Below are 16,128 nucleotides of genomic sequence, written 5' to 3' on the forward strand. Positions count from 1 at the left end.
TCTGAAGCTCTTAAGACTTTTTTTGACAAATGAACTGTGCTCAAACGCATTGTTTTTTTCCTGGTGGATATTTTTGGATGTGGCCAACACACCCTTTCCTTGCCTGGCTTTTTTTTCTTTGTCTTTCAAACACGCAGTGGAAGGTCCTAAAATTAGGTTAAAGTGATATCACTGTAAAGCACAGACAGCATGTCTAAGTAAAACAAACAAATCAGTTTCCTAGCGCACACTTTCTGAAAAATTGTATTTGTTCCCAATCAATTTAGGCCATGTGTCAACTGGTCTGTGAAAAAAAAAAATGACTCTTAATTAACTTAACAACGTCTTCATTTTAATAACAGAAACTATCTTAATCTCAATATTAACCAATGGAGCATCTGTACCTGTAATCTGTTTCTTAAAAACATTTTAGGAACTATAGGCTGCTTTATAAAGAAACACCAAATTCATATTTCAACATACCAGATATTTTTGTGCATGAGTTGTGTCATCGAAGAGCACATCCAGCGAAGCAGTCTGAAGGCAACATAAGTATCCAACGGAGGTAAGTTAATGCTTACATGCTGCACGAAGCCGATAACACAGAAAGAGTGAGTTTACCTCTGAAAAGACACAAAATGCTGTGAGGGGAGGAGAAAAAAAGAAAGGGTTGAGGAATGCTCTCCCCTCCTACATTACCTCAGCAAGAAGACAGTGAGTTCTACAGGCAGGTGTTTGTGCTACCTGTGCAAGTGTGCAAGTGTGTGTGTGTGTGTGTGCGTGTGTGTGTGTGTGTCTGTCTGTGTGTGTGTGTGTGTGTGTGTGTGTTATTTTGCATGTAAATGCAAGAGCAAGAGAGAAAAATTATAAATTATGCACTCAACGCAAATTAAATATAAAGTTCTGTTGTGGAAATGATCAAACAGATTAAATAGCTGCACGTACATTAGGAAAATAAGACTTTGATTAAAAGGCTCGGGGCCTTTCACTCTCCCCATTCCTCCTTTTCACTCAATGATGTAAAATACGACTCGAAGCAAAGGATTTTTTTGACCTTGGAAGCACATTCCTTAGCAACACATGAGGTAATGCTTTTAACATGTTCTTATCTTCTCTAAAAATCTCTCAGTTTGTACTTTTTGTAACTACAGCAACGCTGCAAGCCTTGCTGTAGTGTGCTGGATTTATTTTTAATCCTTTGATTAAAAAGAAAGGACTTAAGGTCCTTACAAAACTGACGATGAACTGTGAAATTCCTCAAGCTCGCCAGCAAACATTGAATTTTATGTTCCGTAGGTCAAGAGTACAAACCTGTTATTCGTACATTAACCTTGAGGATGATTCTGCCTGTTGAGGCCTGTTTGACTTGGTCTGGGGGAGAAGAGATCTGGTCATGGTAGAGGTAAAGGCACTAAGAATTAAGAGTTAAGTTATTCTAATGTCTCTCCACCCACAATCACATAACAATATATTATTCACAGAGTTCTAGTGCTTGTTGAGGTATAAAGATACTGGCTGCCATTCATTCAAATAGAAAGGAGCACAGCGATGGAAAGTTTGTAGCAGTCTTTTTTATTTTATCAAACGAAAAGACCACAAACCAAGTGCCATTGGGAATTCCACTGTGTTTTTGGGTGACCTGAACCTTTGAAATACATGTAATACCTTTAAAAACTGAACTATCAGGTAAACTTATTCATGAGTACAATTGATACTTATGAATGAACATCATAAGTTATTTTGCATGAAGGAACTTGATAAACTTCCACCATCCGTCCCAGATGTTTCACTGTCCCACATTGCTGTGATGATGGATGCTAATTAATTTAACTCAAACATGCATTTCAGTGCAAGCTACGCCAACCTGCTGAGACATGCTCCTAAATGTACAACATTCCTGCATTGGAAGGTATATTTACCTGGGTCATGCGGAAGGAAAGCAGGGGAAAGAAAGAGCTGAGATAGGATAAAGTATACAATAAAACAATTAGAGAAAAGAAAGAAGAGGATAATGAGTATCTATAACAGTGTTACATCCTTATGTTATGAAGTCTATAAATCAATTCCACTGAGGGAAAACGTTTATCAAGACGAGCTGCAGAAAAACCTGCACTGAATTGTGTAAGCTGTGTTATCTTGACAGTGTGTACTGTAGATACAGTGTAAAATATTAGACGGAACAAAACTTAATTTTGACAACAAACATTCACATGCATGAAGTTAGATAAGCAAAGAAAAGAAATCTGCTTTCCAACGTTGTCACTACATGACACATGGAATTCATATTTCGGCACTTTCTTGCGTGGTGGCAAAGGAACAAATGAATGAGTAATGTGTAAAGTTTTTCTTTTCAGATCATAGAACCATGACATTTAATAAGTGTAGTACATAAAGCAACACATTTAGTGAACTCCCCCAACAACTACCAGCTCTCATTCTCATTATGGCTTGGAATGACCTTTCGTGACATTAAAAGCTTTTGTTTTTGTTGAATGGAATTAAATTCTCACATTCCTTGGTGGTATCATTTCAACTTTACTGTCCTCACTGTAAACGCCTGCAAATCTGCTGCAATAAATAAAAGATGCTATCTGTAGGAGATGTATTAATCTGCTAGTGGGCCCTAGGTGAAACATTTGCTGCTGGGTCCCTTTTTAACTCCTTGTCCTCTTTGATTTCTCCCAACAAGACACATGTCTTGTCCAGGGCTGTCCTGTATGGTATACACACAAATTTACACCTGAGCATAACAACAGAAGTCATGCAAGAGTCATACAAGCACTGATCATCACAAAAGATCAGTGGTGGAATGTAACTAAGAAGTATTTTGACATACTTGTACTTGAGTATTTCCATTCTATGCTACTTAACTTTATACTGCTTCTCCACTATATTTCAGAAGGAAATATTTTACTTCTTCCACCACTGCAAAATATAATGACTGTGACTCTGGGAATATCATGTTGCCCTTAAACATGTCAAGTACATCGCACACTAATGCTAACTGGCTACGGTCAAGTGCTGTATAAAATAATTAATATTTACAATATGTAATTCTGTCAAAAACAGTTCATAACAGCCTATTGATATCAGATACAAGACATGTCTGGGGGCTCCAGTAGCCTACTTACAGTTTTGTGGTTTTCACGATGGATTGACCATTCGCCTGTAGCCTTTTTGACCCCTTCGACTCTCCGTAGCATAAGAGGAAGTAGCAGCGCGGGTATCTTACTGGTTGCTTATGAATACTATTTCGCGGGAGAGTTGGTAAGTTAGATCCAAGCTGTCTGCTGTCAACACGCACTATTACAGCTATTAAATTCATAACACAATGAGTTTGTGGGTGGACAAATATCGACCCACGTCCCTCGGGAAACTCGACTATCATAAAGAGCAAGCGACTCAGCTGAAAAACCTGGTAAGACAAACAGCCTGCATGCTATGTTACTGTAATCAGGCTACGTTAGCATTAGCATCATACTCAACAGCAGCATATAGGCTGTCAATTAACTGAATTTACTACACCCAGATAAATGTTCCCTCGTTGTTAACCCGGCCATTTGAGAGTCACGTCAACGTTAAATATATTTTGGAAGGCAACCTGAGTTAAACTAGCAGATTAATGAAGATGTGTCCATCATATCAAAGTTGTTTTGAGGTAACGTTAACGTGGGATACACTATATGTCAAGTCAACTGATTTACCTCACAATGCTCTTCCGTTTGGGAAACGTTTGCTTTATTGTAGCGTATACAACACAAGGCATTATAGTAGATGTGGCGCAAGTCATCTAACATTACCAAGTGGCTATTAAGGAAATTCAAAAAGTATATCTAAAAAGCAAAAACTCTTAATTGTTAATGTTTTGGTTTCAGGTTCAATGTGGCGACTTCCCCCACTTGCTGGTGTACGGGCCATCGGGCGCGGGGAAGAAGACCCGCATCATGTGTCTGCTGAGGGAGCTGTATGGAGCCGGGGTGGAGAAGCTCCGCATAGAGCACCAGACCATCGTGGTGAGAGGGGACATGATGCACTACTAGCATGCAGTTACTCCAGACACCTCTCCTCTCTCTGTCTTCATGAGGACACTGTCAAATTGTCTGATGAAGGCTTACTTGCGATTTGTGTTTTTCATCCCCAGGCTCCCTCAAAGAAGAAAATAGAGATTAACACAATAGCCAGCAACTATCACTTGGAAGTCAACGCAAGGTAACTGAATGATGAATAAGGAGCTATGTATATTCACTCAGGTGCTGCACTTCATCACAGTTTTGGAGGCATTTGCACGAGAAAATTTCCCTTCATGTCAGAGAAAACGTGTTTATTTTGCAGCTGTTGTTGTTGGTTACATTGCGGATTAACATTTATTATTATGTCTTCATGGTTGAGTTATTATTAGCTATTTACAAACTTCTGTTAGTGGTGCACTTTTCCCCTGTGAATGGTTTGTTTGGTCACTCATTCAACAAACTGAGGTGCAGGACACGACGTGTTGATTTTTACAAGTCGGGTGAGAAAGAGACTTTAGCAGGAACGATAATGTTGGTTCTTGTTCAAAGTTTGTATTCTTTAGTAGGCCGCTGTCTTGCTGCTCTGCCTGTGATACAACACACTGCTTCATGCAAGCTTTGATTGGTTGAATTGACATTTTTCTCAAATTTCTGTTGGATATTAAGTATTTCTGTTCTGTTTCTAACAGTGATGCTGGAAACCAGGACCGTGTGGTGATTCAAGAGCTGATTAAAACTGTGGCTCAGTCGCAGCAGATCCAGTCAAGCACCCAGAGAGAGTTCAAAGGTATGCAAAACTCATACCTTTGTGTCACATTAACTTGTGAATGCTGGTCCATGTTCTACAATGGTCTCAAAAATCAAGAGGATCACATCCTCCATCCACTAGCTTTCACCCGGTGGCTATGTGAGAACATAATATCAGACATTCACTGTTGTAGTAACTGGCATTTAACTGGCAAATTTTTTTTGTTTTCAGTGGTGTTGCTTACGGAGGTGGACAGACTCACGAAGGATGCCCAGCATGCTTTGCGGCGAACGATGGAAAAGTACATGTCCACCTGCCGCCTCATCCTCTGCTCTACCTCCACCTCTAAAGTCATTGGGCCAATTCAGAGCCGTTGTCTGGCTATCAGAGTTCCTCTGCCGAGCACAGAAGAGGTAAAGTGGAGATGATGTGCTTAAAATTGTCTTTAGTGATCATCTGAAAGTAGCAAATTAGAATACCTAAAGATTGCTGTATAAGTCACGATCAACACTACATTTTACCTTTTCATTTCTTGTCTCTGTGTTATTGTTGTTCGCCAGGTGTGCAGTGTTTTGACATCAATCTGTAAAAAGGAGGGTCTGCTCCTCCCACCTGAGCTGGCCAAACAAATCACTGAGAAGTCTGGTCGCAACCTCCGCAAAGCCCTTTTGATGTGTGAGGCGTGCAGAGTGCAGCAGTAAGTTGTCACAAAACGTATTCTCATTCCTCCACACACAGCATAATCCTTGGATTACGATGGGATGTGAATGAAAAAGATTTGCTTATTCAGACTGCATTCATCTTTCCCAGGTATCCGTTCTCGGCAGACCAAGACGTCCCGGAGACGGACTGGGAGGTCTACCTCCGAGAAACCGCTAACGCCATCGTCAGTCAGCAGAGCCCTCAGAGGTAGGAGAGGCAAAAAGAGAGAAGAGGTGTAGTTTGTTCTGTAGCAACTAAGGAAAGGTGATCAGATTTGTGGGGATATTTCACTGCTGAAAACCTTAATCTGTGTCTGGTCCAGGTTGTTGGAGGTTCGCGCCAGGCTGTACGAGCTGCTGACTCACTGCATCCCTCCTGATATCATTATGAAGGTACCGCTCGCATCCTCTTCTGTCAAAGTGTTGGAACGGTTTACAGTGATGTTTAAGATTAAGGATGTGTTAACTTCACTTGTTCCAATCCTCTTAACAGGGTCTGGTAACAGAGCTGCTGAGTAACTGTGACGGTCAGCTGAAGACGGAGGTGGCCCACATGGCCGCCTACTACGAACACAGACTGCAGCTGGGCAGCAAAGCCATCTACCACCTCGAGGCCTTCACTGCCAAGTTCATGGCCATCTACAAGAAGTTCATGGAGGACGGTCTGGATGGGATGATGTTTTGACTCTGAACAGCATACAGATACTTTTCTTGGAGCTCAACAGCCATTGTTGATTTTCTGCTATCTTGTTGTTTTTTGCCCCGACAAGACTTCCCGTGGACGTGATACAGATTATATTCTGTGAGGCATCGTGGTGACATTAACATAACTCACCCCAAAACAAGTCGGTCTTACAGTTTGTGGCTGTTTGCCCAAAACCTCAGCACTGCACATAGTTTGTAGACCTTGAACGGTCACTCCTGTGGGGTAAAATACCCCAAACAGAGCAGTTGTGATAGTGTCAGGCAATTCTTTGTATAAAAAATAGACTGCAATGAGATGTTTCCCTACAAATCTGCATCAGAACATAACAATAAATTGCTTTGTTTATTAAAAACAAGTCTGGTGGTGTTCTCTGGAAATGACCAAAAGTTTATTTTATTATTTTGAACAAACATGAAAGAATCTGTACTAAAACACTTATTGTTACATAGAAATCACTCCTGATCAAGAGTGGCGTTGGCTATTTTATAACATGACAATGTCTACATTACTGTCTGTTTCCCAGTATGTGAGACAAACAGGAAACAAGGGGAGAGAGCGAGGAGGATTAATGCAACATTCTGAATTAAACCAGGGCTGTTCAAAGTATCTAAATTTAACTTCTACCACACCAAAAACATGTGTTAGTGTTTGTTTTTTCACCTTATTTAAGGAAATGTATTGTCAAGTTGAGCACTAAGATAAGCAGAACAAATACTCATTACAGTCACAAATAACATTACAAAAATGTAAAAAATAGTCTCTTGAGATGTTCTGTCAACCCATAAAGGCAGGTACTAACATCTTTCACACGTACTATCAGACGTTTCATCCTTTTAGATTCTATGGGTACATTTTCTTGTGGAGTGCAAGAGGTCTCAAAAAATGGAAACCCCTAATGGGTGACTCTTGACTTTCTGAACAGCAGTAACTCACAAGCAGTTTTGAAAGAGGCCATTCTGTGATATACACATCATCTGGAACTGATAACAACAATCAGCTCAGTTTTTTATAAAAAAAAGAACAAAAATCTCACAGTCATCAGTAACACTCTTTGTGTCTCTTTGCTGTGTAGTAGATAATGAGGCCCAGGGTGATCAGCACCCCTGAACCCACCAGAGTCAGGAAGCCCACCACAGGCCTCTTGACCAGCACATAGCAGCCTAGGCAGGGCTGAGGCATGCTGGGACACTGTTGGGGCGCAGCTCCCGTGATGGGGAAGCCGTTGTGCTGGATGATGTTGCGATAGTTGGAGAGAGAGGCCTTGATGATGACCTCGTCGTGAACGTGGCCGTACAGGCCAAAGCCCGGGTCCCTTTGGTCACTCAGGGCGTAAGCAAAGTAACCCTTCAGGTTTACGCCATCCAGAGTGTACGCTGAGGAGGAGAGGATTCATTCTCAGTTACTTGTATGTGGAGGTGAGCAGACGGGCAGGATGTGTTTGTTTGACAGAAAAAAAACTTTACATTTAATCCCTCATTTATTGACTATCAGTAGCATATAAACATATAATGAAGTTATAAGCAGATCTAAGGACAAGTATTTAATAATTACTGTATTTTCAACGGTTTTATTTATATTTATAATTATATAATGTTTCCATACTGCTCATAAACTGCTCATAAATGTTATAATGGAGGGTTGAAATAAATTGTTTCCAAAAAATAAATATTAAACATAAAGCCCCTGTTTTGATATATTTGTAGCTGTAAAAAGTAACTATGGTAATTACAAGCACTCTAATAATGTTAATAAGGAACATCTCGTCTGAGTTTGTGTTTATTATAAACCAAATTTATGCCACTTAAAAAAAAAAAGGAAGTAAGATAGATAAGAAGTTTCTCATATGTAATATATAGTGATATATACTAACTGTTTTCTGTGGGTGCCCCCTAGTGGCTAGAGAGCACACTAAAACACACAATAACATGATACTATGTGCACATCATGACACTGCTAGGATTCAAAGTGTCTTCACTGAGTTTAACCCAATAAACTTTGCAAGGACAGGTAGTTGGATAGCGAGTGACCTTGACTCCACAATTCAAGTGAAGAGTGTATCTCTGTTGATATTTTTGTCTGTTCTGAGTCAGCTGACTATTCAGGGGTCAGTGACCTAAATACCTGTCTAATAATTAAGCTCCGCTGAGGCCAGTAAAGGGGGAAACACTTCAATCGCCACTAAAAGATTCAACACTCGGTACACAAACGCAGTGATTATAATATTCAACGGTTTTGCATTAATCCTATAAAATCTCAACAGCTAGATGTGTGTGTATGCAGCCTCACCTTTCAGCGCCTCGTTGATGTAGTTGTACAGGTAGTAGACTCTGAGGCTGTCTTTGAAGCGGGCCGGGTCTTCCTGTACCCCGTTAGCCATCACATAGACGGGTACGTCACAGTAGTGCTCCCTCACCTGACACAGCAGAAGAGCTACGTCAGTTTTTATCTCTGTCAAGGGTCTGCTTTCAAAGTTTATCACATCGGAACAACAGTTAACTTTTTCTCCACTTGGAATGAAAACACGTCGAGTAGAATGTGAAGAATCTAAATCGCTGAATCATGAGTGCAAAGCAAGGCACTGAGCCCAGACCTGCTCGTGAAAATAGTGGTTTTACTGCATCTAGCTAAAATATCATCAATAAGCCACTCATGCAGTGGAATCTTAAAGACGACCTCCAGGAAGATTTGAAGACATTTACAAATACTAATATGAAGTTATAGATTTTTTTCCACAAAGAATACAACAACCTGGTTAAAAATGACTAAAGTTGCATCCCTCCTTGAAAAATCCAGAATCTATTAATATTCAACTATTCTTAATATCAAAGCTGTAACTGCTGGACACAAGAGGCATTTATTATGTCCCTGTCAACTTGCCAACTACTGGTTAAAGTATTAAAAAAGGGGTCAATTAGCAATATATTCAACTTTTTATCTCTTCACAAGACTGCAAAACCAGTCTCACCCAGTTGAGGGCTTTCCTCAGACCCCATGGCACAACAGGCCTCGGGGACATGATCCATGTGGTGTCTATCATGTGCTGGACCTCCAGCATTGCTGTGTAGGTGTACCTGCACACATGGAGATGACACAGAAGCTGAAGACAAAATCACTTTCTCATTAATATCTAATGCCTTTGAGATGCTGGATGTATTGCTACATCGGGGCTAAATATTCGTCTTCAACTAAACACTATCAAAGTGGTGTTCAGTGGCGTAGTAGCTTTTTAAAATTGCATACCTCCCCCCCTCTTGTTTCCTGTTTGTATGTCAGTATCAAAATGAGGGCAAAAAAGGACTTTATCTTACGAGTCTTCCATGGCGTGTGTCACCAGCTTGGTACTGAAGTGACTGATGGCAAAGAAGTCATACGTCCCTTTAACCAGCTGTCTGTCCTCCTCGTTGAACACTGGCAGGCTGAGGAAGCACACAGAGGAGACACATTTATGAAGTACGAGTAGTAGTTATAGATTTGCCCCATTAATTATTAATTGTGTATACTTAACATTTTGTCATTAATGATATACTGCTACTACAACATCCGGCTCAATGGTACTAAAATCCCACCATATTACATCTTTGAATAATCCCAGTTTAAATCCAACCCTTGCATAGCCAACAATAATATATAGTATTGAAGTATGAATTAAGTATTTGTACTCTAGAGAGTTGAGCTGCCGCAGCCAGCTCCTCATTCCGAGAGGATAGTCCCCGCTGCCAAAGATCGGCTCTGCAAACCAGCCAACACGGAAGTCTAAGACCCTTTTAGCTGGTTCCACGTCTTCACGGCTGAATGAAAATGCCGGTTCCACCCAGTCCATGTGCAGAGCCAGAGACACCTGAGACACAAAACGTGGCGGTACAGGTGTGACATTTTCATTCTCATATTGACTGAAGTGACTCATGAAAGCTTTTACATTTACTTTAAAACACATTGTCAAGTCCTCTTAGGCACAAGGAATTGCTGTATTTTACATTAATTGCATCGAAAAGAGCCAACACGACTAAAAAAAAAAGAAGATCCATTAAAAAGATATTGTTGGACTGAAAAAAGATGACTGTTTGAATACTTACATATCATAAAACAACATGATATACAATATGATAAAAGTATTCAAGTATATATAATGAATAATATAATAATTTATTATAATAATAATAAAATATAATAATAAATACATTCCTCCACTGACCTTTCCTCCCTGTGCGTGTCTGAACTCGTGGTCATAAACACGCCAGGCCAGAGCGTGCGCCCGCAGCATCTGATGACCCTCCTGGTAGCTCACCATCTCATCGTTGGGCTCATTCAGAGTGATCCACATCTTCACATGGGCACCGAGTTCTCTGTAACAAAGTCTGGCATAGTCTGCGAACGCCTCTGGAGTCTCTCTGAGAAAAAAAGATAAAGGCGTACAATTTTAATTACGCGCCAAGATTGCATTCATATCAGGCACATGGTGGTTTTCATTTTACCATGAAATTCAGATATAAAGCATTCACAATATAACAAAACAATGTATTAAAAAACACTGATAAGCTCACACACGCAAATAAATGAATACCTTAGAGGAGTTGTGCAAATACAGATGAAAAAGCCAATAGATTAGATTGTTAGATTATATAAATATTGTAATCACTAGTTTTAGTGGTATCTCTTTATGACAGGAAAAGGAAGGATGATAGCATGGTAGCAAGTGATAGCGGTTTCATGTTGATGGCACCAAGGACAGACTGTTCCTGGGAACATCATTGCATGTTTACATTAGACCAGCATACAAATTGTAATTCTTATCTGATAAAGATGGGTGTTCATCAGTTCTGTGTTAGGAACAGATTTTCAAGCTCTAACAATCATGACGCTTGCTCAACTGTCACGTAACATAATCTGAAATCTAAATTAAAATGAGAAACCAAATAAAACCGGAATCAGCAGTGCATCTGACCTGTTCAGCCACTTGTTGGCTGTATCCAGCGGGACCGGCAGGCTGCTGCGAAGGCGAGTGTGGTGCCACAGAGTGACCACGGGTGTGACGTTAGCCTGCAGCAGCTGACGGGTGAAGCAGCGGTAGTAGCCCAGCAGGGTGGCGTTGGGATGAGCCACGTCACCTGTAGGCACCACAGCCGACCAGTTGAGGGAGAAGTGGAAGTGGTTTACCCCGACCTGCTGGATTTCATCCACCTGAAGAGAGGGAGGAGGATTAACGAGGCACAACTTTAACTTTTACACAGCTGGAGAAACACCACAAATCTATCGAAAAACTGGACTTTTTAAATACAAAAGTCTGCTGCTGAGGCAATACCAATACGAGTGTGTTACAGTATACTTTCCTGCAAATCAGTTGTTGAACCCCTACAATTTGCACCTAGAAAGTACAAATTCTAGCACAATTCATCAGAGTGAGATCAAAAAAGTGACTGAAAGAACCAGAAAATCTTTTTTACTAATTATTAAGGATTACTGAGAAAATAATTGTGCTGCAGAGTGATTTTTATTTTTAATTATCTATTTATTTTGCATTTCGGAGTTACTTCAGAGCTGTAAAACGGACACGATCCCTCACTGTCGTCCCACACATACACACTGACAAATGTGTCAATAATGTGCATTTATGTTATGGTATCTGTAAAATATACTTTTCAGTACAGAAGTGTTCTCTTGCTTGACCTCTTTTTTCGAGTGTTTTAAGCTATTCAAAGATAACCGTTTGACCGGTAGGAGAAACTACCTGCTGTCGGATGGTGGCATAATCAGCACAGTGTGCGGTTCGGCGTACTGGTGGTGCACTGAAGCCCTCCAGCCTCATCAGCTCTCCGTTGTTGGAGATGTTCCACAAGTAAACACTGGGGTCTGCGAACTGGCTGGGCGTGGTCTCCACCTATGACATGAGAAAAAACAGAAGTAACACACCAATGTAAACATGCACTGAGTCGCCCTCTCTCCATGCGTTTACCTCAAACACACAAATGCAAATAAAAGCCAAATGGGACAAATCGATAAGAGTTGGTCCTGTGCCGTTCAACTCAGCTGGCAGAGCTAGACGCTGTCAGGTTATGTGGTTTATGATTAAGAGAGGATTCATCGTTGTGGCTGATCCTGAGCTGGACTTCCACCATGAAAACTGCAAGTTCAAAATAATGTGGTGAACATGACGCAAATTAGACAAGGCGGAGAGGAATTGCGGCTACTAATGTCCTTCCTCACAACACTAAATAAGACAATATAATAAAATAATAATAATGATAATACTTCACTAAATATTACTGAGGTTCGTACTGAATCTCTCAACCAAAGTTAATACAGTGTTAATGTTTTCTCAAGTTACTCTGTTTCTGAGGAAGTATAGACCTTTTGCAACTCCCCTATTTTTCCACAACATACTCATACATTACACACACTCCTTTCTCTCATCCAAACACACACACAGACAAAAAGAACATACATACCTGTATGGAGTTGGCTGATACCCCCCAGGCAAAATCACACGGGAAGCTTCCTTGTGCTGGTCTGTTCTCTGGGAGTTCTGGGAAACCGTTCCTCTGGATGACATTTCTTTAAGAATAATAAATAATCATCAATTCAGGAGGAGCTGAGCTGAGAATGAAAACTATCTCTGTAGCTGTAAGGCATCATTACATGCACCATTATGTGGACAGTTTCATCAATAAAGCCTTCAAAAGAAATATCAGTATTGTTATTGCACACATTACAATATTGTGCATCCTTTATCAAACTCATCACTGGTCACATGATAGCATGTATACCTGTAAAAGGTGGCAGATGTCTTCGGCTCTCTCTTCATGTCAAGAGTGTTGAAGTCAACGTAGTACAGTCCCCGTCGTATCCCATACTCCCTGTGCCACTCGAAGCCGTCTACCAGAGACCAGGCGGTGTATCCAATCACATTCACTCCATCTATGATAATTGCTGACACAGACGGATGGATGGACCAGATTCAAGTCACAAGCTTCTCCTAACTTGAGAGTTCCAATGTAAAATGGCTCAGACTCATATTAGAAAAAGGGAAACAACTGTTGTGGTTAATGTTTGAGATCAGACTCTTATCGCTACTCACATTTCAGTGCCTCGGCAATGAACCTCTTGAGGTAGTACATGTGTTTTGGGTCTTCTGTCTTAGTATTGCCAAGGACGTACCTGTGTTGAGAAGTTGTAAAAGTGAAGATGTTCCCCAACACCAGAACAACACACAAGTACATCACAGACTGATGGACAAATCGACACAACATCCAAACCTACCAACCACTCTGCACCACAAAGATGGGCGGCCTGTCGTACTCTGCGTTGACCCAGTAGAGCAGCATCCTCAGGTCCAAATCCTCCTGCTGCCCAAACTTCAGGCTGTCGTTGATGAGCTGGAAGCTCAGGGCCGCTCCATGAGAGAGGGCGAAGAAGTCGGCCGTTCCCCTCACCTGCTGCCTCTCCTCCGGTGTGAAGGAGGGCAGGCGTGAGCCCAGCCTCGCCTTCATGCAGGGAGGGTAGTCTCCGTCTGTGAAGAGAGGCCGGGCGAACCAGCCCAGGACGTGGTCCAGGGAGCACTGACACTCTCGCAGGCTTTCCAGGCGAGTGCGGCTGGGCTTGATCCAGTGAGAGGCCAGCGCCATGGACAGCTTGCCCCGCTGACGGGGTCGGTAATGGCGATCGTAGAGATGCCATGCAGCCGCATGAGCCTGGAGGGGCCACAGACGGACAGAAAGAAAAATGATGGGAAGACCGAGGGGAAGGAGAAGAGGAGGTTAGATAAGATGGAGAGGATGGAGGGTATAAAATGATCGTGGAAAAAGAGGGCGAGTGGGACAAAATAAAAGAAAGTTTATTTAATTCAGGTCAGTGCATTTTAAAATACTTCACAAGTGCCTGACAAAATAAGACAGTTGAAAGACCTTCACACCAAAATAAAATCACAGATTGATACAAATTTGAGGACTAAAAATCAGTTTGGAACTTTGCTCAAGTAAAAACATTTTATGCTCCTTTTTTTCTTTTTTTTTTACACCAATTCATAGAAAATTGCACCATATACAAATTAACTATACAACTAAAGTTGCCAGATACTTTTCATTTAAAAAACGGAAAAACTCACCTTAAGGAGATTGTGTCCAACACGGAACGGGAGATCGGGGTCGTTCTTTATCCCGGGAGCGACCACTCCGGTGCCATACCCGTGCCGCGCCACCACAAACGGGTTATCAATGGTAATCCAATATTTCACATCATCCCCGAAAGTCTGGAAACAGAAATCAGCGTAGTCCTTGAAGATCCCCACAAGCTCCGGATGGCTCCAGCCGCCGAGGGTCTGCTGGAGGTGGTCTGGCAGGTCCCAGTGGTAGAGCGTGACCACCGGCTCCACGCGGTACTCCTTCAGCCTCTTGATGAGCGTCCGGTAGTAGTTGGTGCCGATTTCGTTGTAACTTCCGCGGGTGCCGTTGGGAAATATCCTGGACCAGGACAGAGAGAACCTGTAGTGGCTGACCCCAAGCTGTTTGATGGCTCGTATGTCCGTGTGGATGTTATGATAGCTGTCGCTGCCGACGTCCCCTGTGGCCATTCGGTTCCCGCCGCGCGTAAAAGTGTCCCAAATGGAGAGGCCCTTGCCGTCCTTCTCAAACGCGCCCTCCACCTGGTACGCCGCCGTGCCCACTGCCCATATGAAGTCCTTGGGGAAGGTATCGTAGAGGAAAGCCTTGTCTCCCGGATAGGGCAGCTTACTGAAACGACCCCACGTTTTCAAACCAGCGTTGGGCTTTGCGGCCGCAGAGGTAAGGGCGAGAAGTGTCAAAAGAGCAAGCAGGGCACTCATGGTGCCCGTCAAAGCTGGCCTCTGATGTCCAGTGTTACACTCTAATGGTCATTCAACCATGCTTAGGGCTGTCAGTGACTATATAGCGGGCTGTGGAGTGCGGTCAGCCAGCTGTGAACCCACCACACGTCGCCTCTACAAATCTATCAATTATTAGCCAAAGCACCTGACGCACGAAGGTCTCCAGGCACAACATGATGTTAACAGCCCGAAATGATCAATCGCTTGCTAATCAGGGACGCATTAGTTTAAGCTTTAACTAAAGGGATGAATAAGGAATGCTCATTTCAAATTTACATTTTTTTTTTTTCATTCTGTTTTAGCAAAGCCTCAGAGTTCTTTTTCTTCAAGATGAGCATTTGATTCACCTCATCCAGAGTGACCCAGGTGCAAAAAGCCTTAATGTGATCTCAGTAACAACACCATTATCATACATCCTCCACTGGCAGATAATCTCATAAATCCATTTAAATGTCACATGTCAAGAGCAGAGAAACTCATCTGCATTTCTCACTGGATCAAGTTGAGTCAGGGAGAGAGAGGGGAGAGGAGGGGGTGAGTGGGGTGAGGAGAAGATATGCAAACAGCAGAGTCAGTGTACCCTCTGCTGCAGCATGGTCACATTACTTCCTTATCGTCCTGCTTTCAGCACAGTTGCTTGGAAACTCAGGCCTCTTACAGCTGGCCATCTTGGTCCATGTAGCACCTGCATAAATAACTGAAGAGGTGTTGTGTGTGTGTGTGTGTGTGTGTGTGTGTGTGTGTGTGTGTGTGTGTGTGTGTGTGTTGCAACAAAGGAATAAACATTTTATGGCCAGGTACGCTTTGAGATATTAAGCCTATGGGATTTACTTTTTAATAAATTATGTTTTGAAATAAACATTTCAAAGTAAATTAGGACTAATCAAAGACAACAACAAACAGTAAGTTGTGTAGAGTTGAAATGATCGATCGATTAATCCAATTGTCCTTTAAAACAGAAGACGGTAAACATTTTGATAATAAATTAATCATTATATTTTTTCTAGCAGAAAATGCCAAACATTACCTCCTTTCAGTTTTGTGCTTTGTTTTATAATGATTGAAAACTCAAAATGTTTGGGTTTTGTTGGTCAGACAATCATCTGGTGCTTTCCATTTTTCCCCCCAGTTTTCTGATATTGTATAGC

General features: G+C 41.8%; 2 protein-coding genes across 2 annotated transcripts; one reads left to right on the forward strand and one right to left on the reverse strand.

The window, feature by feature from the left end:
* The first annotated feature begins 3,205 nt into the window (after positions 1 to 3,205).
* rfc3 (replication factor C (activator 1) 3) lies at positions 3,206 to 6,493 on the forward strand. The gene is made up of 9 exons (XM_068716022.1): positions 3,206 to 3,397; positions 3,855 to 3,992; positions 4,121 to 4,188; positions 4,679 to 4,776; positions 4,969 to 5,150; positions 5,298 to 5,434; positions 5,548 to 5,646; positions 5,762 to 5,831; positions 5,932 to 6,493. The coding sequence occupies exons 1-9, from the start codon at positions 3,311 to 3,313 to the stop codon at positions 6,121 to 6,123; spliced, it is 1,071 nt and encodes a 356-aa protein (XP_068572123.1). The 5' UTR covers positions 3,206 to 3,310; the 3' UTR covers positions 6,124 to 6,493.
* A 17-nt stretch (positions 6,494 to 6,510) lies between these two features.
* kl (klotho) lies at positions 6,511 to 15,010 on the reverse strand. The gene is made up of 13 exons (XM_068716024.1): positions 14,243 to 15,010; positions 13,399 to 13,829; positions 13,217 to 13,296; positions 12,906 to 13,068; positions 12,588 to 12,693; positions 11,870 to 12,019; positions 11,087 to 11,322; positions 10,337 to 10,532; positions 9,804 to 9,982; positions 9,453 to 9,560; positions 9,110 to 9,215; positions 8,431 to 8,557; positions 6,511 to 7,517 (listed from the first exon to the last, which is right to left on the reverse strand). The coding sequence occupies exons 1-13, from the start codon at positions 14,957 to 14,959 to the stop codon at positions 7,183 to 7,185; spliced, it is 2,934 nt and encodes a 977-aa protein (XP_068572125.1). The 5' UTR covers positions 14,960 to 15,010; the 3' UTR covers positions 6,511 to 7,182.
* Between the last annotated feature and the right edge of the window lie 1,118 nt (positions 15,011 to 16,128).

The sequence above is a fragment of the Cebidichthys violaceus genome, unplaced genomic scaffold (genome assembly GCF_023349555.1).
Source record: "Cebidichthys violaceus isolate CVI_PGR_0920_01 unplaced genomic scaffold, fCebVio1.0.p SCAF_20, whole genome shotgun sequence".
Classification (NCBI taxonomy): domain Eukaryota; kingdom Metazoa; phylum Chordata; class Actinopteri; order Perciformes; family Stichaeidae; genus Cebidichthys; species Cebidichthys violaceus.

What these genes read in the sequence shown, in the direction of transcription:
- kl (XM_068716024.1), bottom strand. Translation starts at nt 14,959, where the DNA reads ATGAGTGCCCTGCTTGCTCTTTTGACACTTCTCGCCCTTACCTCTGCG. An exon ending in TATCAGCCAACTCCATACAG is followed by an intron (nt 12,020 to 12,587) that starts GTATGTATGTTC and finishes CTCATGTCATAG; the next exon opens with GTGGAGACCACGCCCAGCCA. An exon ending in ATGCCACCATCCGACAGCAG is followed by an intron (nt 11,323 to 11,869) that starts GTAGTTTCTCCT and finishes CCCTCTCTTCAG; the next exon opens with GTGGATGAAATCCAGCAGGT.
- rfc3 (XM_068716022.1), top strand. Translation starts at nt 3,311, where the DNA reads ATGAGTTTGTGGGTGGACAAATATCGACCCACGTCCCTCGGGAAACTC. An exon ending in CGACTCAGCTGAAAAACCTG is followed by an intron (nt 3,398 to 3,854) that starts GTAAGACAAACA and finishes TTTTGGTTTCAG; the next exon opens with GTTCAATGTGGCGACTTCCC. An exon ending in GAGGCGTGCAGAGTGCAGCA is followed by an intron (nt 5,435 to 5,547) that starts GTAAGTTGTCAC and finishes CATCTTTCCCAG; the next exon opens with GTATCCGTTCTCGGCAGACC.